Raw genomic sequence first — 20,006 nt, 5'->3', positions numbered from 1 at the left:
CAGGTTGTTCTAGTGCTATGAGCCATGGGAAACCATGAATTTGGTCACAGTGACATGATCAAATGCATATCTTCAAAGGTCATCCTGACAGCAGCATGGTAACTCAGTTGATTGGGGCTGGACAGGAGGCCCATGGAATGTGCTAGGCATGAAATAATGAGGGTCTAAACTAGGAGAGTGGCTGTGGAGAGGGGGTGAAGTGGGGAGAAGGGAATGATTCAGAGAATATTTAGAAGATAGACTTGATTTAATTGGTTGAATATGCAGAGCAAGGGAGAGGAAGGAGTTAAGGTTCTATAGAAGCTCTAGGGAGACTGAAGTATCTATTCGTCAATCTTGGGAGTAATAATACTAGTATTTACTAAGCACTTACTGTGTGTGAGGCACTAGCAACTCTGTGAGTATTAGCTGTATAATCCTCACAAAACCCTATAAGGTGGAAATAGCTATTGCCATTTTACAGATGGGAAATTCACAAAGGGGTTAAGTATCTTAAGAAAGAAGACACACTTCACTATGAAATAACACCATGGTTTTATAGGTATAAATATTGATTTCTATATCAGCTGGTTTTCTCAAAGGCTGGTCATTCCTGAGTGAGCTGACCAGGTTCTGGAGTGCATGGCAAAGTGGTACAGTGCCACTTTATGGATGTATCCAGAGATCACATCCTATAACCTCACTTATTGGAACTGTAGCCAAGAACCAGAACAGAAGCAAAGAGCAGACCCTGAGCCGCAAAAAGGATAGAAATATATTCAAATCTAATGCGTCTGCTCAGAGGAAAAATTAATTGATGGACATATTGCTTCTCTATTGCTATTAATAGATTCTTCTAAAACTTGGTGGCTTAAAAAAATAAACGTTATCTCACAGTTTCTGTGAATCAGGAATTTGAGAGTATCTTAGCTAGGTGGTTCTGACTCAGTGTCTCCCATGAGATTGTGGCCAGCAGGTCAGCCAGGGCTTGACTGGGGACTGGGGGATCCATTTGTACAATGGCTCAGTCACATGGCTAAACAATATGATATACTTTCTCTTCATATGTATAACTTTATTATGACAAAAACACCAGAAGATTGTCTAAGATATTTAAAAAGTGGAAAAATTATCTGTAACGCCTGTCACAAAAGATTAAGAGTTATGGCAGACCCGGTGGCTCAGGTGGTTGGAGCGCCATGCTTCTAACACTGAGGTCGCAGGTTCTATTCCCACATGGGCCAGTGAGCTGCGTCCTCTACAGCTAAGATTGTGAACAACGGCTCTCCCTGGAGCTGGGCTGCTGTGAGCAGCCGGAGGTTGACGCTGGCTGCCGTGAGCTGCCACAGGCTGCCGTGGGGCTACCGTGTGCCTGGCGACCTACTGCCTCAGCCGGGGAGAGCGCAAGGCTCATAATACCAGCATTGGTCAGGGAGCTGTGTCCACACAACTAGACTGAGAAACAACGGCTTGAACCGGAGTGGGGGGTGCCGGGGAACAGGAGGCGGAAGAAGGGGGGAAAAAGATTAAGAGTTAGAAAAAAGAGAAAACCTCCACTTGTGTAGAAAAATTGGCAAGAGATATGAAAAAACAGTTCACTGTGATTTATCGTATTTAAGGTCCCATAGCCAACAACTGTCACAATCTCTCACCAAACATACCAGCATGTTCTCAGAGTGTCCTGCCCAGCCTGGGACCTACTGCCACCTACCCTCGGCATAACAGTAAATATACACAGCCCTCCAGTAAATATACACAGCCTTCCCCTACTAGTGCTAGCAATTATCATGTGCCACTTGGTCACAAGACAGTTACCATTTTGATGACAACAGTTGCTTACTTCATAGCTAAGGACAATTGACTCTTCATTCTTATGTTCTACTGGTCCTTCCCAGCTATCTTTACAATAAGAAATTTCCTTATTTGAATTATTAGCATATGCATACTCCTGAAAAAAAAATGTTACAAACATGTTGCTTCTTACCTACAGCTCCAAGTGGATTTTATTTCAGTCTCTTATTCAGCGAGCCCAAATTCATTTCTGTATATCCATTACTTATCAGGTTTTTCAGGTGAAAAACAAAGGAAGAGAAAGCAATCTGCAGAGCTAGCCATGGAGAAATGACTTCGGCTTGGAGACTCAAGAGTAAGAGGAGAGTTTGTTCCACCTGTCTGGAAGCCAAGGCATGTCACTGCCACGAAAACAAAACGACCTATGAATGACCAGTAACATCCCATGCACCAAAAATCGCCACATAAAAATGCTTTCTCTAAACCTTTTTCTGAGAAGGGTCTTTAAAAGGTTCACAATATTGTTTTCTCAAAAATGTATGGACACCATTAATGTGCCATTCTCGAAAAGGCAAAACTATAGGGACAGAAATCAGATCGGTGGTTGCCAGAGCCTGGGGCAGGAAGAAAGGACATGGGGAAATTTGGGCGGGGGGGGGGGGTGGAGGGGGGTGATGGCAACATTCTATGTCTTGACTGGGGTGGTGGTTACATGATTGTATACATTTGTCAAAACTCAAAACCGCACACCTAAGAAGGGTGAATGTTACTGTCTTTAAATTATACCCAATAAATTTGACTACAAATGTATGGATTCCCACTTCTGCATCCACCTGAATTTCCCTCTGTAACCTTGACCTTATTACATACCTTCTCTCATTTAACGAGTTTGTTTAGCTTTAATCTTCAAATTGATTTTTAGCAAATTTTACCTAAGTTACAGAAAGTAAAACGTTTTCATATATGTTGGTTCTTTTGCCAACCATCCCATTTTTCAGACTTCTGAAATATTATAATAAATAATAACAGTAGTGGCAGCCAACATTTATTGAGCCCTGTGCCTGGAAAAAAGTCTTACCTCAACATCCCTTTGCAGTTTACCCTATTACTCCCATTGTAAAGATAAGGCAAAGGTATTAAGGCAAAGGTATTAAGGTACTATTGAGGGCAAAGGTATTAAGGAACTTCTTCAATGAGTTCGGATCAAAACTTAGGTGTACCTTATTCATAGGCAGTCCTCTTAACCTTTATGCTATTCTGTCTTGATGCTGTATTTCAAAACATGCTTCTGGTTCCCTGGGTTAAGATTCCTGAAGTGTTTTGCTTTGTTTTGGGGAGGAAGGTCCTGAAGTTGTTTCTCATTACAATTGAGGCCTTAACTGTTAAAATGTATATTTTAATAACAACATTTTCTAGGTGATAAGAGCCAATTTTTATTGTAAAAACAATGTAACACTAAATAAAAATATTGAAAAACACCATTCATAATCCCACCACCTTAACAAATATTTTCATTTATGTATATTTCCTTATAGATCTCTATATGCCTAACACATACATGCAAGCAGGGACACTCACCTTTGCCGTCTGGCAACAGCATATTAAAAGGACTTTTCAAAATCATTTTGCCAACAGGAGCTCTCATTTGGCCTGTTTATGTCTGTCAGATAAGCCTTAAGGTTATACACTTCTACACTTACACACCAAAGGACAAGAATGCCCAAGATCTTACAGTACTGCAATGAAAACAGCCGGAATCCTCCGCGGAATGAGATGAAAATAAGTAAATAAAAGGAGTGCTTTTACAGAAATCCATCTGGTGTTCATGGACACAGGCTGCAGCATGTGGTCAGTTCCTGCCCTTTTGGTCAATTCCTAAGAGTCAAAGAAACAGTATTTGAATATGACTTTGATCTGTGTTGACCACAGCCAAAGATCGTTCGTGTAGAGACATACTATTCTTCCTGGATTCTATCCTGTGTTAAAAGATGAGTATAATCGTATTGTAGAAAAGCACTTGGAAATGTATAATCCTGGAGTATTTCTGAACATCTCTTTATGTAATGAAATTTTATGTAATGAAATCTGTGAAGGGTAAATGGGTTGATCAGGACATTCACTTCAAAAGTGCATGAAGAAGATTAAGAATTTTTTTTTGAAATTTTATAAGTTTATTTGAGTCAAACTGACAACAGATGGAGGGGAACAAGATCTCAAAAGCTCCCCAAAATATTTTTTTTAAATCACAATCATTGATAACTGAATCATTTGAGGGTGCCTTTTCCAACTAAGTTATAAATGTTGCATGTTATCTTTAATTTTTTATTAATAAACATTTTAGTTAGAAGCATCATTCAAACAGTAGACCCGAAGCCTTTAATTCCACGTTAGACCTGATGCCACATATAAAATAACCCATGCTATGCTCAGGTTCTCCGATATCAGGCAGCCAATGTAGTTACAGTTCTGAGGGCACCAGGTTACTTACAGAATAGGATTGACAAATGACAGGTTTTCACATTCGTAATTTACTAGAATCAGTTTAGGTGGTCTGACAAGAAACTAATAAATACTAGGCTTTCTTGAACTTAGACGAGTCTGAATTTAAATTCCTAATCTAATTTAAGTACTACAAATAAGTAGCATTTACACAAATTTGCTTTCAAGTCCATCCACTAATTCTGATATGGACTAAAATCACAGTAAGCTCAGTTCATTCTGATTTTTAAAATTCATATGGAATTTTACCAACAGACTAATTTTAGACCATCACCACCAAACTGTAAGATTCCATTTCAATATGCACCCAAAATAATCCAAACAAACAAAATAACCCTTTCTTGTTTAACTGCATTCTGTTAGACGTTTTAAGCTCAAAGGAAGGGACCTTTGAGCTAATCAGTCAGGACTCCCTCCCCCCATTTCACAAATGAGGGGAGTGAGGCACAGGGAGGTCAATGATGCGTCTGAGGTGCTTGGAGAGAGAGGCCGAGCCCCTGCCCACTGCAGCTGCTCAGGCCTTGTCCCAGGAGGCACGTCCTAAGGGAATGCAGAGGCCAGGCCTATAGCACTTGATTTCTCAGACTGACATACAGGTCACACTCTGGTGCTCACACCCTTAACAAGCATTCAATACAGAACAGAGAACTACATTCTGAAAAACAACCAAATAGCTAAACACATATCAGTGTGCACATTGAAAAGGAAAACGCTGCGTTATCAGCATCTTCATGCAAACCAGAACTCTGTTCAACCAAAACTACTTTTTAGATATTTGACATCACACACCTCTTATGCAGCTTACTGTAAACCTTAGGTAAATCGTGAAGCTTGTGCTCTAATTTTATTTACCAATAATATTTTAGTACAAGTTCTTAGAGCACATAAAAGGGAATTTGCCAGCAGGCATTTTTCTCCTACAAACATTATTAGTTGTGTGTGTGTGTGTGTGTGTGTGTGTGTTTGTGTGTAACTAATAGCAGTAGTTCAAAGTTCCCATGATAAGTGCCCTGACATTCCAAGTTCTTGTCAATATCAGATAAAGGTGTGCTGTTTTTCCAAAAGAGAAGCCAATGATGATACAGGTATTTAACTTCACAAGAGATTTATAATAGTATTTTACTTTGGAAGCAAAGATCTATCCTTTAACTTGTACCTTTAATTTGGGAAAGCAAAGAGTCTCTGTCATAGACTTTAACATTGACCTCTTCATATATATCCCATAGTAAGCATTTTGAATTTTTGTTTTCTCACGTATCAGAGTATAACCTCATACCAAATGTTCTTAGAAAATTAGTAACTTTTGTATCAAACATCTAAATTGAATCAGTCTTGTATCAGAAAGCAATCTCTTGAATTATATATAGAAATGAGAGCAGAGAGATAGACAGCAGACGATTGCTCAAGCAGAAAGTGATTTTGCTTGCATCATATAACAAAAGTTCTATTAGGCAATGTTATATTAATAACTCCAAATAATGCCAAATATCCCTAATGTTTAAAATTTTCAAACTCAGATTTGTTTACGTTAACAGGCCCACAGAATAAATATGTTTATTGTAATTCAACTTTTTTGTTTTTGCAACATTTTATCACTAATTTCAGTGAGCAGAGGACTCTTGAAATCAAGAACACCTCTGATTGCACATATGATAACTACCCAAAGATCGGCCAAGTGGATGGAGTGACAACAAAGAAATGTGATTGCCCCAATTGCTCTCTCTGAATTACACAACTTCTGATGGGTTGTTTTTTTAACAATTTGTTGTGCTTAACAATTTGTTTTTTCATGAACCAAAACACCTTAATAAGAACAGAGAGTCACAGTCATAGAAAGAGAAGAATCTATTTAAGGCTTGGTTTTTAGGGATATTTTCCAACAGTGTGTCACTAAATGCCCCAGCCTCCTCTTGCCTGAGATGAGTCTTTGGGGAAGGTGACAGAGATTCCATGTTGTGTGTGAGAAGAGGAAGAGGAGAGTTAGACAACGTTGTCATCTTTGAAGTTACCCCGGGCAGTCAGATGCAAAAGAATTTGATGTTAGACCCTACTCAGATTCACCCAGACTGGATGGGGCAGGGGGTTCCTTTCAATTAGTTATTGTCATAAAATTTTTAATCAGCTTAAGACCTTGTGGGTATTTTAAAACCATTATCACAGATACATGCTAACAGACCTCATATTCTAACGTACTGGAACCTGTGTGCAAGAGGAGTGGGAGAGGGCTGGGCTGGGAGGGTGGCCCTTAGGACTGGGTGCCCAGACAGCATTCCTGCTATTTGCCTCTGGCCCTTGGTCCTTGTGAAAAACTGCCAATTCCCTCCTCTTGGTCTCCTTTCTCACTTTTGGAGTAAAAAAGGAAAAAAAATAATCCTTGCAGTTTTCTGCCAAACCAAAGCCTCTGTTTTATTCCAAATGATTACCTTTAGAGTTAAATGCATCTCTTTTCTCAACAGATACTCGCTCTGGACCATAAGTGGGAGGTGGCAGCACTGTCCAGGCAAATTCCTGCCTGAGACCAAGCGTGTTTTTCACATTTCCTTATTTATTGACCAAAAGGGGCAGGGGCCACTTAATTTCTGTCATCTATATCTGTGGTACCAATAGTTTTTCCTATGACCTCCTACCTTCAAGAAGATCAGTTTTAAAAATAGATGCAGATGTATATTTAGTAACCAAAGTGTGTTAAGTAAAGACTGCTATATTTGACTCTTTGGCACGTATTAAATTTGTGGCCAAATGTCCTTTATAAAAAAAAACCCAGCTTTGATAATACATAGTGTGGTTATGCGATTTTTAATTCATACGATTGTTACGTTTAAAAAGCTTCCCCCCCCTTTCTACCGCCTCTCCCTCCCCCACTTTGGTTCAAGCTGTTGTTTCTCAGCCTAGTTGTGTAGGATATAGCTCCCTGGCACTCACGCTGGCCACCCGCGGCTCATGGCAGCACACAGTAGCCCACAGCAGCACACAGCAGTTCACGGGAACCGCCAGCTGCTCACGCGAACCTCCAGCTGCTCACGGCAGCCCAGCTCCAGGGAGAGCCGTTGTTCACAATCTTAGCTGTAGAGGGCGCAGCTCACTGACCCATGTGGGAACCTAACCAGCGACCTCCGTGTGAGGAGCAAGGCGCTCCAACCACCGCAGCCACCAGGCCAGCCCTAAAAAGTTTCGTAAATTCCAAGTTAAAGCTGTTACATTCTAACCCAGTCTCAGAGCTAATTGGCTCAACATCTGTGTGTGCCAGTGATGCCACTATACCCTTTCAGGGGGCAGTGTCCGGGTCAGAGAGCTGTGCAGCTCCTCCCAAAGCCCGCTCTCCTACTGGCCAGCAAGCAAATTCCAAGGGATAGACAGGATTAAGGGCTCCAAAGAGGATTCCCCAGCCCTCCCCCAAAGCAGGATCAAAAATCTCTGGTCTAGTTCTGGAACAAAAATAAGCCGCAGTGAAGGAGAAAGTCCCTGTTTAAACAGTATGTGCCCCTTCCCAAAGCTTGTACCCCTTCCAGGCTGGCTGCAGAGAGCCTGTTTTAAATAGGCAGTGTGTGCAGTGGCTCCAAGCTCCTGAGGGCAGGTTCTACAGCGTTTCTTTGGTTTCCCAAGTAAGCAGAGTCCGATCCTGCACTGGCGGGCACGACCCCAAACCTTTTGGGCTGCTTTTGGTGACTAATAGATAAACTCTGCCAAGCTCAATCCTGTGCCATCGCGAAAGCACTTTCCATGCACTTCTATTTGCACTCTCTTAACCTTAGGCCCCAACGGATTAATAAAAAAACAACAATAAACTGCTTATATCTTGTTGCAATTTGCCTCCTGTCCAGAAGAAAGAAAACCATCCCCACCTCAGCAAAATAGCCCCCCTCTGGACACTTCATTTCACCTCACCCCCTTTTTCAAACTGCCCCATGCAGAGAGTGGGGAGTCTCCGTTAGGGATGGGGGCGCCAAGCTGGAACTCAGTGTAAACACGCCTCAGCAGCACACGCAGTAACCCATTAACACAGAGGAATCTGGGGTCACTGTGGACGGTTTTCTATTAATAGGGGATAAAGCTCCTGCATACATTAATGGTAATGCCCTAGCGGCCCTGCACAAAATTAACTCCTCCCAGGCCAGCAAGAGGAAACCACGTTCTGTCCAGGCAGAGGTGTGCCTGAAACGAGCGTGCATACCTACACACACGGGGTGTTAGAACCAATTCCTTTAGGCACGCCAGATCCCATTCCCATCTGAGTTCTGGCAATAGCGGTCATTCTGGGAGGGGTGTCTTTGGGGAAGGAGGGGTGGTGGTGGGGGATCATCGGGTGTCAGTTAGCTCAACTTCGCCACGCACACAGCCAGGACTACAGCCGCCAGGAGCACGGCGCTGAAAACGGTGGCGGCCAGGGCCTTGTTCAGGTCGCAGCGCCTTGTGCGCTCTTCTATAGACACAAAGCCTGTCGAGGAGGCACCGGCGCTGGACAGGAGCTCGGCGCCCGCCACCTGCCGGGCCTGAACAGTCCAGCGGGGCACGTTGACCTTCATCTCCATGTTGTGAATCATCTCGCCCACCTGAAGGATCTCCCGCTCCAGTTCTTGCAGGTCGTCCACGTCGAAGCCGCGCTCCGCCTCCTGCCGCAGGCTTCGGGCGCTCAGGGCACGCGCCGCTACGCCCGCCGCGCCGCCCGCCACGCCTGTGCGCACAAGCGGCCGCCGCGGCGCGTGCAGCGGGAACGCCGTGCCCAGCGCCAGCGCGCGCCGCATGTCGGCTTCCAGTAGGTCCAGGCAGCCGGAGAAGGCCACCCAGAGGCGCTCGAACTCAGCGCGCTCTTCGGCGCCCAGACCCCGGTCGCGCAGTGCGGTCGTCAGCCGGGCGCCGGTGGCCACCGCCAGCTCCTGCGCCTTCTGGCGCGTTTTATGCAGCTCCTCACGCAGGTTCTGCGAATCTGCCGAGCCGCCGACGGTCAGCACCAGGTGGTGGTAGCATGCAGTCGCCTTGTTGAGCGCATCCAGCAGTGCCTTGCACTCCTCCCTCGCCATCGCGGTGCACTCCCGCGCAGCTTGGGAGCTTGCGCCCCTCTGGGCCTCACGCCCTCAGCGCAGTAGGACGCTGCCAGCCCCGACGGCGGCCCCCGGCCAGGCTGCCGGCGCGCTCCTCATGGCCCAAGATTAGCTCGGCTCTGCGATGCTGTTGACCGAGCCCGCTCGGGACCCGCGAGGTGCACCTCTGAGGAATGGGCGCGGACAGGGAGCCCCGTTAGCTGCCTCGCGTCCCCTCGTCCATCCTCCCCAGATACGCTGTGAGTCACACGCCGAGCCTCTGCACCGCCCTCGCTTCCACGGTGGCCCCCTGCGAAGTTTGGGTTGCGGTCCCCATCCTCCTCTGGTCCGGTCGCCAGGGCTAGCCTGCCGCCGAGCAGGGCGCTCAGCCTTAGCCGCTGCCAAGGGCGGCCGAGTTGCGTTTCTTAGGATCCACCCACCCCCGCCCGTCCTCGCAGGGCGCTTCCATCCCCTGGACAAGGGATAGGCGGGGCCCCGCGCGGTAAGGTCACGTGTAGGTCCCCCCTCTCCTCCTTCTCCGTACCCATTGCAGTTCTGGAATATTAACGCTCGGTAGATCTAACCCTCCTCTATTTTACGGGTGGGGAAACTGAGGCCCAGGTAGAAAAGAGGGCCTAGGTCACGCGACATCACTGCAAGTGAGGGCACTAGAATCTAGGGACTCTGACTCCCAGACCCTGCCTGCGACCGGAGTGGTGTGCCTTGTAGGATTGGGCACCTCCATCCTCCAAAGCTAGCAGTAAAGGGCGACCCACAATCTCCCGGGTCTCCCCATCCGGGTCCAGGCGCTTTCCAGAGACCGAGCTTGGACCCCTTCCCTAGTGTCAGGTCTGCTCTCGGCCCCGCCCCCTCCTGTTTCGGGCACGCGCAGTCAGTGGCTCTGGGCTGGTCCAGCCTGAGTAGGAAGCGTTGTGCTCTGCCTGAGCCCCTCCCCCCGGCTGGGCGGACTCAACGATTGCTCTGCGGGCACGTCACTCTAAATAAGGAGGATCACTCATTGGGTTGACGCGGGCCCTTAAGGCGCGGCTCCGCCCAACGGTGGAGTAAGAGGGTGGGCGGTGGAGTGGAGCCGCCGCGCCGGGGTATTGGGTACTGAGGTCCGAGCCCAGGGCCAGGGAGGCGTCGCTGCCGCTTCGGGAAGAGCAAAGAGTGAAACTATGTAGCCTTTTAAGTAAGTGTCCTCTCTTCTGTCTGCTCCCGCACCTCCCTTCTCGCTGGACAGCTGCGCCTCGGGGCCCAGAGGCCGGGCGGGGCCAGGAGAGGAAAGGGGGAGGGGCTCTTTCCTCTCTGTCGCCCGCGCCTTGCGGTGCCCCAAGCTGGGTTGGTGGTCCCCCAGCGGTCCCTCGCCAGGTGGACCGCCCCGCGCGGGCGCTCTCCTGGTCCGGTCCGCAGCCGGCCTCGTTCTGCCCCTCCTTTCCGGGTGGGGTGGGGTGGAGTGGCGAAGAACGCGCCCTCTGACCCCCGCGGCTCCAGGACTGGTGAGAGGGTCCGTGGTCCCCCGAGCTCGGAGTTGGGGTGGGCGGGACCGTAGCTTCTGGGTTAAGTGGCCTCCGGCGTTATAAGGCGGCCTGGCCGGGAGGGTGGAGGGGAGGCAGTGGGTGCGGGTCCGGCGCCTCGGGCCGGGCCCGGGGTGATACAGGAGCGGGGGAGGGAGTAGGGAATCCCAGCCTGCCTGTCTCTCGCGGAGCGGGGTCTCCTCGTCCTGCTAGGTAAAGATTATTCCAGGAAAACTCTTAAGCACCAAGAAATATCCTGGACTCTGGGTCTGTTAGTTCTTTTCATTGCAAATGGACTGCCCAGAGGCGTGCGAGCTAGACGGTGCCCCTCTGGGAGCCCCTGGAGGTGCTGGGGACCTGGGCACTCGGGGCCCTTGGTGGGCCCAGTGAGCAAGTGTCGAGTCTTCATTGAGAATTTAGGACATTTAGGGAACGAAGGGCAGGTGAAACTGGAGGGACTACTAGTTTACATGCCAGCTGGGATTTTCCAAGTTTATGGGTAACCTGGAGTGAGGCTCCTAATGCACCCTCCCACCAGTCCTAGATCCAGGTGTTGAGGCAGCCTGCAGGGTCCAGAGCGTTGAGCCTCAGGTCTCACTCTCACTCAGCAGTCCGTCCTTTAATCCGTTGATTCAGTGGCCATTTGTGGTTTGGGCTCAGGCTCTCTCTGGGCCTTGGCCATTCTCTGCGGTGGAGGGTCTCAACTACCCACCAGCCAAATGGGAGCCTGACAGGAGAAGAGTAGTTTTCAGGACAAAATAGTAGAAAGAAGGAGCTGTGGCGACAGCAGAGGGAGGTGAGGCTGCAGAGGTGACAGGAGGCCAGCAGCAATGAGAGGCTCTTAATGCCACTCGATGAAGTTGAGAGTTCATCTACCGTGTCTCCCCGAAAATAAGACCGGGTCTTATATTAGTTTTTGCTCCAAAAGGCGCATTAGGTTTATGTTCAGGGGCTGTCATCCTGAAAAATCAGGCTAGGGCTTATTTTCTGGTTAGGTCTTATTTTCGGGGAACACACAGTAGCAGGAAGTGGAGGGGAAATTGTTGAAGAATTGTGCACAGACCTCAGTGTTGGAAGGATCACCTTGTGGTCTTTCAGGTGAACAGTTTTGAGTGACATCAGGAGGCAGAGCCTGTAGGCCTCCAAGGGGGGAATGCAGGATGGGAGCAGGAACATACTTCTGACTAGCCCTAGTGGCAGGAGAGCAGTTGGGACTCTGAAGTTGGGTAGACATTTTGGGTGAGCTCTCCTTACCTTGGCTTGTCACCTGAAATAATTCTGCCCGGCAACATTGCTGGGGGAGTGCACAGTAGTGTCTGCACAGGGCCTGGGGTCAGATCCTGACTGTGCCTCCTTGTGGCTCTTGGACTGTGTTGCCCTCATGAGGGCAGCTGCTGGGTCTTTTTTGTTCACATGTCTGTACCCTGTCAAGGCTCTTCTGTTTACGAATTGCCAGGATTATGCTGGTGTTCAGTAACCTCATCTTCTAGAGGGACAGAGGAATGTGACCTTGTGATAATAGACCGGACCTAGAAAGGATTCAGACCCGAAGCATCCAGACCTGATTTGTCCTGAGATTGCTTCCCTATCTGAGAGACACTGAGAAGTGGCCCTTGGAACTCCTGCCTTTCTGCCCAAGATGCTGGCAGACAGGTGGATGCTGGTAGCTCCACCGGCAACTCCGGGAGCCGGGTGTTGGAGTGGTATTCGGTGGGACAGTTGTGCTCCTCCAAACTCTCCTGCTCCCTTGGTAGTCACACCCCTCTTTCAGCCCTAAGGCCTTCCCTCCCTCTGTGACCCTCCCACAGTCCCACTGTCACTGTATTTAGCCAGCTCTGAGCATACTGTTTGTTTCTGACTCTGCCAGTGCCAGCATGGCTGCCTGGGGTCAGCCCCTCACCCTTCCCCGAATAAGGGCAGTGGATTTCCAGCTCCTGTGAGAGACGATCTCTCGCTGAGAGCTGGATCTTCCTCTAACACTCCACTCTCATTTTGTTAAGTGGGCGAACAGTTACTGCGTGCCCACAGTAAGCTAGGAGGCCGGGTGCAGGCGGGTGCTTTGAAGAGGAGCACTGAGAAAAATATGACAGGATCCATAGACATTATAAACCAAAAGGACACAAGTGACCGTAACACCATAGATTATATCATCGAATTGCTTCCATTTGGTATGAAACATAGATAAATAGAAAGTTTTCCCTTTGTGTCTTTTCCTTTTGAATCACCAATTAAGCCAGCTGGAGAGTATTGGTCATCAGTTGGAAAACATGGCTGGTCAGGTCTTTGGTCAGGGTCCTGGAAGGGTGGGGGCAGCCACAGCAGTGAGATTTCGGAAGGGAGTGTGTCCCTGGGGTTGGGGGGAGACTTTCCTGTGCTGAATTCTGCTGAGCCAGGCTGCACGCTGTCACCAGATGGCCCCTGAGCACCCAGAGTCATGCAGGCTAGCAGGACGGTTGAAGACCACAAAACCACAAGTGTGCACACTGCCTTCTGAAATGCCAAGTACTGGTTTGAGGCCTTGCGTGGCTGTCCCGTCACAGAGTAACCCTCAGATAACTCACATTCAGGGGTACTTGGTATCTCTGACTAAATCACTGGATCTTCTGTAACTTACCTCATCATTTGAGCTTAGGCAGGGGTGGAGGTTTTTTTTAAAAGGAGTTTTATAAGAGGATTCACTCATCTTTTGAGTTTTACAAGGAAAAGTCAGTTTACTTTGTGTGCTATTTTAAAATATAAAACTAATTCCTGCAAGTAAACTTGTTGGGGTGTTAAATACTATTTTTAAGCATTTACCCCTATATAAGAATTCAACTCCAGCCTTAAGCACCAGATTGTATGTGATGATTACATATTTTTAACCCTGGGGCAGAAAGGTTGAGAACAGTGCTGGACAGAGAGTTCAGTCATTGGCAACCGGGAGGACTGATGTCCAAGACTTAGGACTGAAAAACAGCTCGGTCCCACTCACCAGCAATACTCGCTAAGAATTTTGTGTGTTTACGCAGTTCATGCATTTGAGCTGAATATGTTGATGTGGCATTCAGGGGCCTTCTCTTCCCTTGCTGCCCTTCCCTGACTGGCTCTGTTTGGATTCTTAGTATTTCCCTGGCCTCATCTTCTCAACTAGTCAAAAAAAGATTACTCGGGTTTTCTGTGCCAACAGGAACCTTTTCCTGCCTCCTGAGCATTTGGCCCCGCGCTGGTCCTTGCCAGGATGCGTCCCCCCTGCCCACGCCCATTCCCCTTCCTGCTGCTCCCATCTCTGTCTGGTCCTTATCTCTCCCAGCACTGTTCTGGGTCTGTTTTACTCTTCTGGTGCACATTCCTTGTCTCCCAGCTAGGTTGGTAGTTTCTCTATCAAAGTAAGCCCTGGTCACCTTCCTATGGGGACGGAGGCGTTGGTGTTCTGCCAGCCTCTTGTCTGAAGAGCCCAGCTTTAGTCTGAACATATCACATCCTGTTTCTCATGTGGTTTTTGTCCAAGGCACCCTTACTTTTGCGCTCTGCCATGTAGAGCCAATTGTGTCAGGAACCTGGAAGAATTTTGTTTTCTTGTGACTCTGTCCCAGCAAAATTCCATTATCCAGTTGTTCTGGTAGGAACTCATAAAACGATTATCTGGGCTCTCGTAATAGTTAAATTCAATAATTCCAATACCTGAATTGTTGCAGTGCTGTCTCGGGGGTCCAGGAAGGGATTACGTGTAGGCATTTTCATGCTAGGCTCTTCTCCCGAAGCAGATTTGCAGGGAGCTCGGGCCTCCTTCAGGCAGTCCCCAGGACCTGCAGCCAAGGCGGCTCTGGCCAGACCAGACCAAGGGGATTGGATGTGGGGCTTGTGCCGCTGTCAGGGAGACTTTTCCTTTGGGGGAAATGAAGTATGGAATCTGTACATCCGTAGCTCATGAAATAACCCCTAGTCCAGGCATATTTATTTTACATGATGAATGTAGTGGTTAAAAGGATGGGTGTTAGAATAAATTCTGACTTCTGTGTAACTTCAAGTTGGCCAGGTCTGCCTCAGTTTCTTTATCTGCACCATGGGGCTAATGATACCTATAGTTATCTTGAGCACTAGTTACCTGCAGTTATCAGGAGCATTAAAATGGGATGTGCCTGGATCAAGGATGCTCTCAAATGGTGGCTGTTTTTATCATTAACCATAAAGGATAGAATTTAACATACACTTATGCATACTGTTCTGGTGTTTTCCCAAGGAGGCATATTGGAATATTGGTATATAGTGAGAAAATACTTCAATTTTTCACTCATATTTCATTCATCTGATTGTATCAAAAATAACTTTACTTGATGCTCTTTAATAGTTGCTAATTTTCTCTTTTTTAAAAAAGATTTTTCTTTTTTTTATTATTGGGGAAGGGGAACAGGACTTTATTGGGGAACAGTGTGTACTTCCAGGCCTTTTTTCCAAATCAAGTTGTTGTCCTTTCAGTCTTAGCTTGGAGGGTGCAGCTCAGCTCCAGGTCCAGTTGCCGTTGCTAGTTGCAGGGGGCACAGCCCACCATCCCTTGCGGGAGTCAAACCGGCAACCTTGTGGTTAAGAGCACGTGCTCCAACCAACTGAGCCATCCGGCAGCTCATCTCAAGGTGCTGTGTTCAATCTTAGTTGCAGGGGGCAGAGCCCACCATCCCTTGCGGAACTCAAGGAGTTGAACCGGAAACCTTGTGGTTGAGAGCCCACTGGCCCATGTGGGAATCGAATCATCACCCTTCGGAGTTAGGAGCATGGAGCTCTAATCGTCTGAGCCACTGGGCCGGCCCTAATTTTCTCTTTTTAATGAGGAGGACTCAGGTGAAGTTCAGAATCTGACAGGTAATGGTATTGAGAAAAGTTTAAAATAATGTCAGTTGTTTTTATAATTTTTAATTTTAAGATTATCTTCTCCATATGGGAGTTGATACTGTTTTTTTTTTCCACTTAAGTAGTAATAAGTATTCTTTTAAAAATAAATTTTAAAAGGGAGTAGGTTTTTAAAGGAAAATGTCAAACATTAACAATGGAGCCATTGTGTACACTATGCAGGTTATGTATTGCACAGGTGCCATGCCCGGGGGAGGGGAGCTGTTGGCAAACTGGGGTCAATATGTAGCCTATGATCTACTTACCAAGCCTTGTGCCCTGGTACAGGATTGTACCCCCTGGGAAAATGGTGTGCTGTTTTTCTAATTCTCACGAAGGGACCGTGTAAGCAGTGGGCTAGCAGTAAGCAGTGGTACATTGGTATGCAGTATGGCAAAAATAGTGAGGGTGGCATGTAAGTGGGAATCTTGCAAGACAGGTATTTGTATTCTCCCTTGCACAGACTGAGATGGAGGCTCAGAGAGGTGCATTGACGTGGCTAAAACTCTGACTCCTTTTCTGTGCTCATGTTGCATATTCCTCTCTGAGAGCCCAGTAAAACCACGCTAATAGGTGGTAAGGGGAGCAGACCAGGGGCAATGGAGGCTGCATTCACAATAGGAGCAAATCCATGCAGAATACGTAAATAATATTTCATAAAAGTGATCTATGATCTTTATGGAGAAAATTTAATTGGAGGACATAAAAGATGTACATGGAAAGACATGCCATGTTCATGGATGATGAAGTTCATTATTATAAAGACGTTGACTCTTGATAAATTCAGTACAGTTTCAATAAAAATCCCAACAGGATATTTCATGGAAATGATAAGCTGATTCTTTTTTTTTTTTTTTTAAGATTTTATTGGGGAAGGGGTACAGGACTTTATTGGGGAACAGTGTGTACTTCCAGGCCTTTTTTCAAGTCAAGTTGTTGTCCTTTCAGTCTTAGTTGTGGAGGGTGCCGTTCAGCTTCAAGTTGTTGTCCTTTCAGTCTTAGTTGTGGAGGGCGCAGCTCAGCTCCAGGTCCAGTTGCCGTTTCTAGTTGCAGGGGGTGCAGCCCATCATCCCTTGTGGGACTCGAGGAATTGAACTGGCATCCTTGTGGTTGAGAGCCCACTGGCCCATGTGGGAATCGAACCGGCAGTCTTTGGCGTTAGGAGCACGGAGCTCCAACCACCTGAGCCACCGGGCCGGCCCGATAAGCTGATTCTGATTCATGTGATATTGTAAAGAATTGGGAATAACCAGACAATTTTGGAGAACAAAGTGGGAAGCATTTCTCTATGAGATATCAAGGTTTATCGTAAAGGTGTAGGCATATAAAATAATGTGGTCCTGCTCTGTCCAATATAATAGTGACGAACCACATGTGCCTGTTAAGCCCTTGAAATGTTGCTAGTATGAATTGAGAAGTACTATAAATGTAAAATACACACCAGATTTTTGAAGACTTAGTAGGAGTAAAAAAGAATGGAAACTATGTCATTAATGTAAAAATATTGATCACATGTTAAAAAGGTAATACTTTGGACATACTAGGATAAATAAAATATTAAAATTAGTCTCCCCTTTTTTTTATGTGACTGCTAGAAAATTTTAAATTACATGTGCAATTATGCATAATATATATGTTATTACGTTTCTCACATATATCTGTTGGGCAGCACTGGTTTAGACCATTGAAAGAGATTAGAGCCCAGGAACAGGCTAAACATATATGGGAACTTGGAGTATGATAAAGGTAGCATTATCAGCCAGTGTGAAAGGGATAGACTATTCAAAAAACAATGATGGGACAATTGGCTTATTTTTGTGTCCCCCTCAAAATTCATATGTTGAAGCCCTAATCCTTAATGTGATGGTATTTGGAGGTGGGGTGTTGTTGGGATCTAATTGGGGTCAGATTAGGTCATGGGGGTAGGACGCTCAGAATGGAATTGATTCCCTTATACGAAAAGGAAGAGACAGGAAAACTCTAGTGAGAAAGTCTACAATCCAGGAAGTGTGCTCAAACCAAAAACCAGATCATTAGTACCTTGACCTTGGACCTCCTAGCCTCCAAAACTGTGAGAGAGAAAGATTTGTTGTTTAAGCCACCCATTCTGTGGTATTCTGTCATAGCCCAAACAGACTAAGACAGTTATGAAAAAAGTTAAATAGATGCCTGATTTATAACATATAAAAATAAAGATAAAGACCTAAAAATGAAAAACTTTAAGATTCTTAGAAATTATAGGGACTATTTTTATGGCCTTGATGTTGGAAAGGTTGTGGTTTCAGGTATAACCTTTGCTGTATAACAGACCAGCCCAAAACTTAGTGGCTTAAAACTGCCACAATTTATTGCATCCTACTATCCTGTGAACTGGCAGGTAGTGTTCTTCTGCTAGTCTCACCTGGACTCACTCACATGGCGGCATTCAGCTGGCAGGATGGCTGTGCTCACTGGACTACCTGGCCCTCTCTCTTCTTGATGGTCTTTCATCCCGTGGGCTTCTTCACAGCATGGTGGTCTCAGGGTGCTAAGAGAGTGAGAGGGGAATCTGCAAGGCCTCCTGAGGCTGACACCCAGAAATCACAGAGCATCAATTCTGCCTGTTGGTTGGTTAAAACAAATCACAGGGCTGGCACAGATTCAAGGACTGGGGAAGTCCCCATCTTCTGGTTGAGCAAATGAAGTCACTTTGTACAGGAGCATTCCAGATGATAGGATTTCCTAAGGTCCAAAAAGCACTGACCATTAAGGCAAAGGTTGACAACTACAACTACATTAAAATCAAACACTCCAATTTCTGAAAACACCCATTTGAAAAAATGAAAAGGTAAGTCATAGACTGGGAGAAGATATTTGCAACCTCTTTTAGTATCCAGTTATATAAAGAATTGTAAATCATGAGAGAAAGGCCAACAAACCCTTTAGTAAAGTGAGCGAAAGATATGATAAGGTAGTTTATAGAACATAAGGAAATGATGTTCCACTTCATTAGTTCAGAGAAATGAGAATTAAAAACAGTGAAATACATGGGGCGGCCGGATGGCTCAGTTGGTTAGAGCGTGAGCTCTCAACAACAAGGTTGCGGGTTTAATTCCCGCGTGAGATGGTGGGCTGCACCCTCCCCACCCCACCCCCCCGCAACTAGATTGAAAATGGCAACAACTTGGAGCTGAGCTGTACCCTCCACAACTAGATTGAGGGACAACTTGACTTGGAGCTAATGGGCCCTGGAGAAACACACTGTTTCCCAATATTCCCCAATAAAAAAAATTAAAAAAACAGTGAAATACTATGTTATGCTCACACACTGGCAGAAATGAGATAATCTGATGATACGAAGAATGTTGTGAGGAGGAGGGATGCTCGTGCACTTCTCATGAATATAGAAAGTCCCCGTTGTCAGCGTCTGGTGACGTGCAGGTGAACTGCAGGGCCTGCTACAGACATTCCTAGACAGGTGCTCGAGAAACACAGCAGGTTAGACAGAGTGCTCCTGCCAACACTGTTTGTAATATTGGAAAGGCGAAAGCAACTTTAATACAGAATATTAGCCAAATAAATCGTGTCATGTGTACTTCAACATACTATATGGCAGAAATCAGTGAATGAGTAAGAGCTGTGTGGACCAGAACTTGCAAACGTAATGTTGATTGAAAGGGGTATTTTCCAAAATACTTATACTGTGATACCATTTATGTAAAGTTTGAATCACATCAAACAATATTCATAAATATAAAAGGCATGGCCTCTGAAAGGGAAGGAGAGAATGAAATCAGAAAGGGGAACAGCGGGATTCCAGGCTACTCTGATATGTTTTATTTCTTAAAAGAAAATCTGAGGCAGATATGGCAAAGTGTTAAGGTTTGGTAATTCTGGGTAGTAGATTTGTAGTATTACTTTGTACTTTTCTGTCTGCTTAAAATATTTCATTAAAAATACATGCATATCTTTTTTTTTTTTTTTGAATTTTTATAAGAGTTTATTTGAGCCAAACTGATCACATATGCCAGGGAGCAAGATCTCCAATGCTCCTTATATACCTATTTTTAAAGTGGCATAATTTTGGTCATGTAGGATGTTCTGAAAAATAGCCATTTTTACATTTGCAATGATCTGGAGTTTGATTTTCTGAACATAATTTGTGCATTTAACCAGTAAAAAAAAAATTGTGAAATTGGTAGGTTATATTTGATATTTCCTGATGGAGTATTAAGACTATAGAATAGAATACTACATGTCCGGGATAATTTTTAGAAATCGCCAGATCAAGACTTTCGTATGTTACATAAATTGGAAAGTGCTCATGTACTGCTTTTTCCTCCCTTGTCCCAGGAGACAC

The 20,006-nt window shown here is 45.9% G+C and overlaps 1 protein-coding gene across 1 annotated transcript; it reads right to left on the bottom strand.

The window, feature by feature from the left end:
- Positions 1–2,454: 2,454 nt before the first annotated feature.
- RGS9BP (regulator of G protein signaling 9 binding protein) lies at positions 2,455–10,135 on the bottom strand. Its single transcript, XM_033129170.1, has one exon. It carries the CDS (start codon positions 9,285–9,287, stop codon positions 8,580–8,582), a length of 708 nt encoding a protein of 235 aa, XP_032985061.1. The 5' UTR covers positions 9,288–10,135; the 3' UTR covers positions 2,455–8,579.
- Between the last annotated feature and the right edge of the window lie 9,871 nt (positions 10,136–20,006).

This window comes from Rhinolophus ferrumequinum, chromosome 15, assembly GCF_004115265.2.
Source record: "Rhinolophus ferrumequinum isolate MPI-CBG mRhiFer1 chromosome 15, mRhiFer1_v1.p, whole genome shotgun sequence".
Lineage (NCBI taxonomy): Eukaryota > Metazoa > Chordata > Mammalia > Chiroptera > Rhinolophidae > Rhinolophus > Rhinolophus ferrumequinum.
Note: the sequence above shows the minus strand (reverse complement) of the source record. Positions and strands in the feature narration are given on the sequence as shown.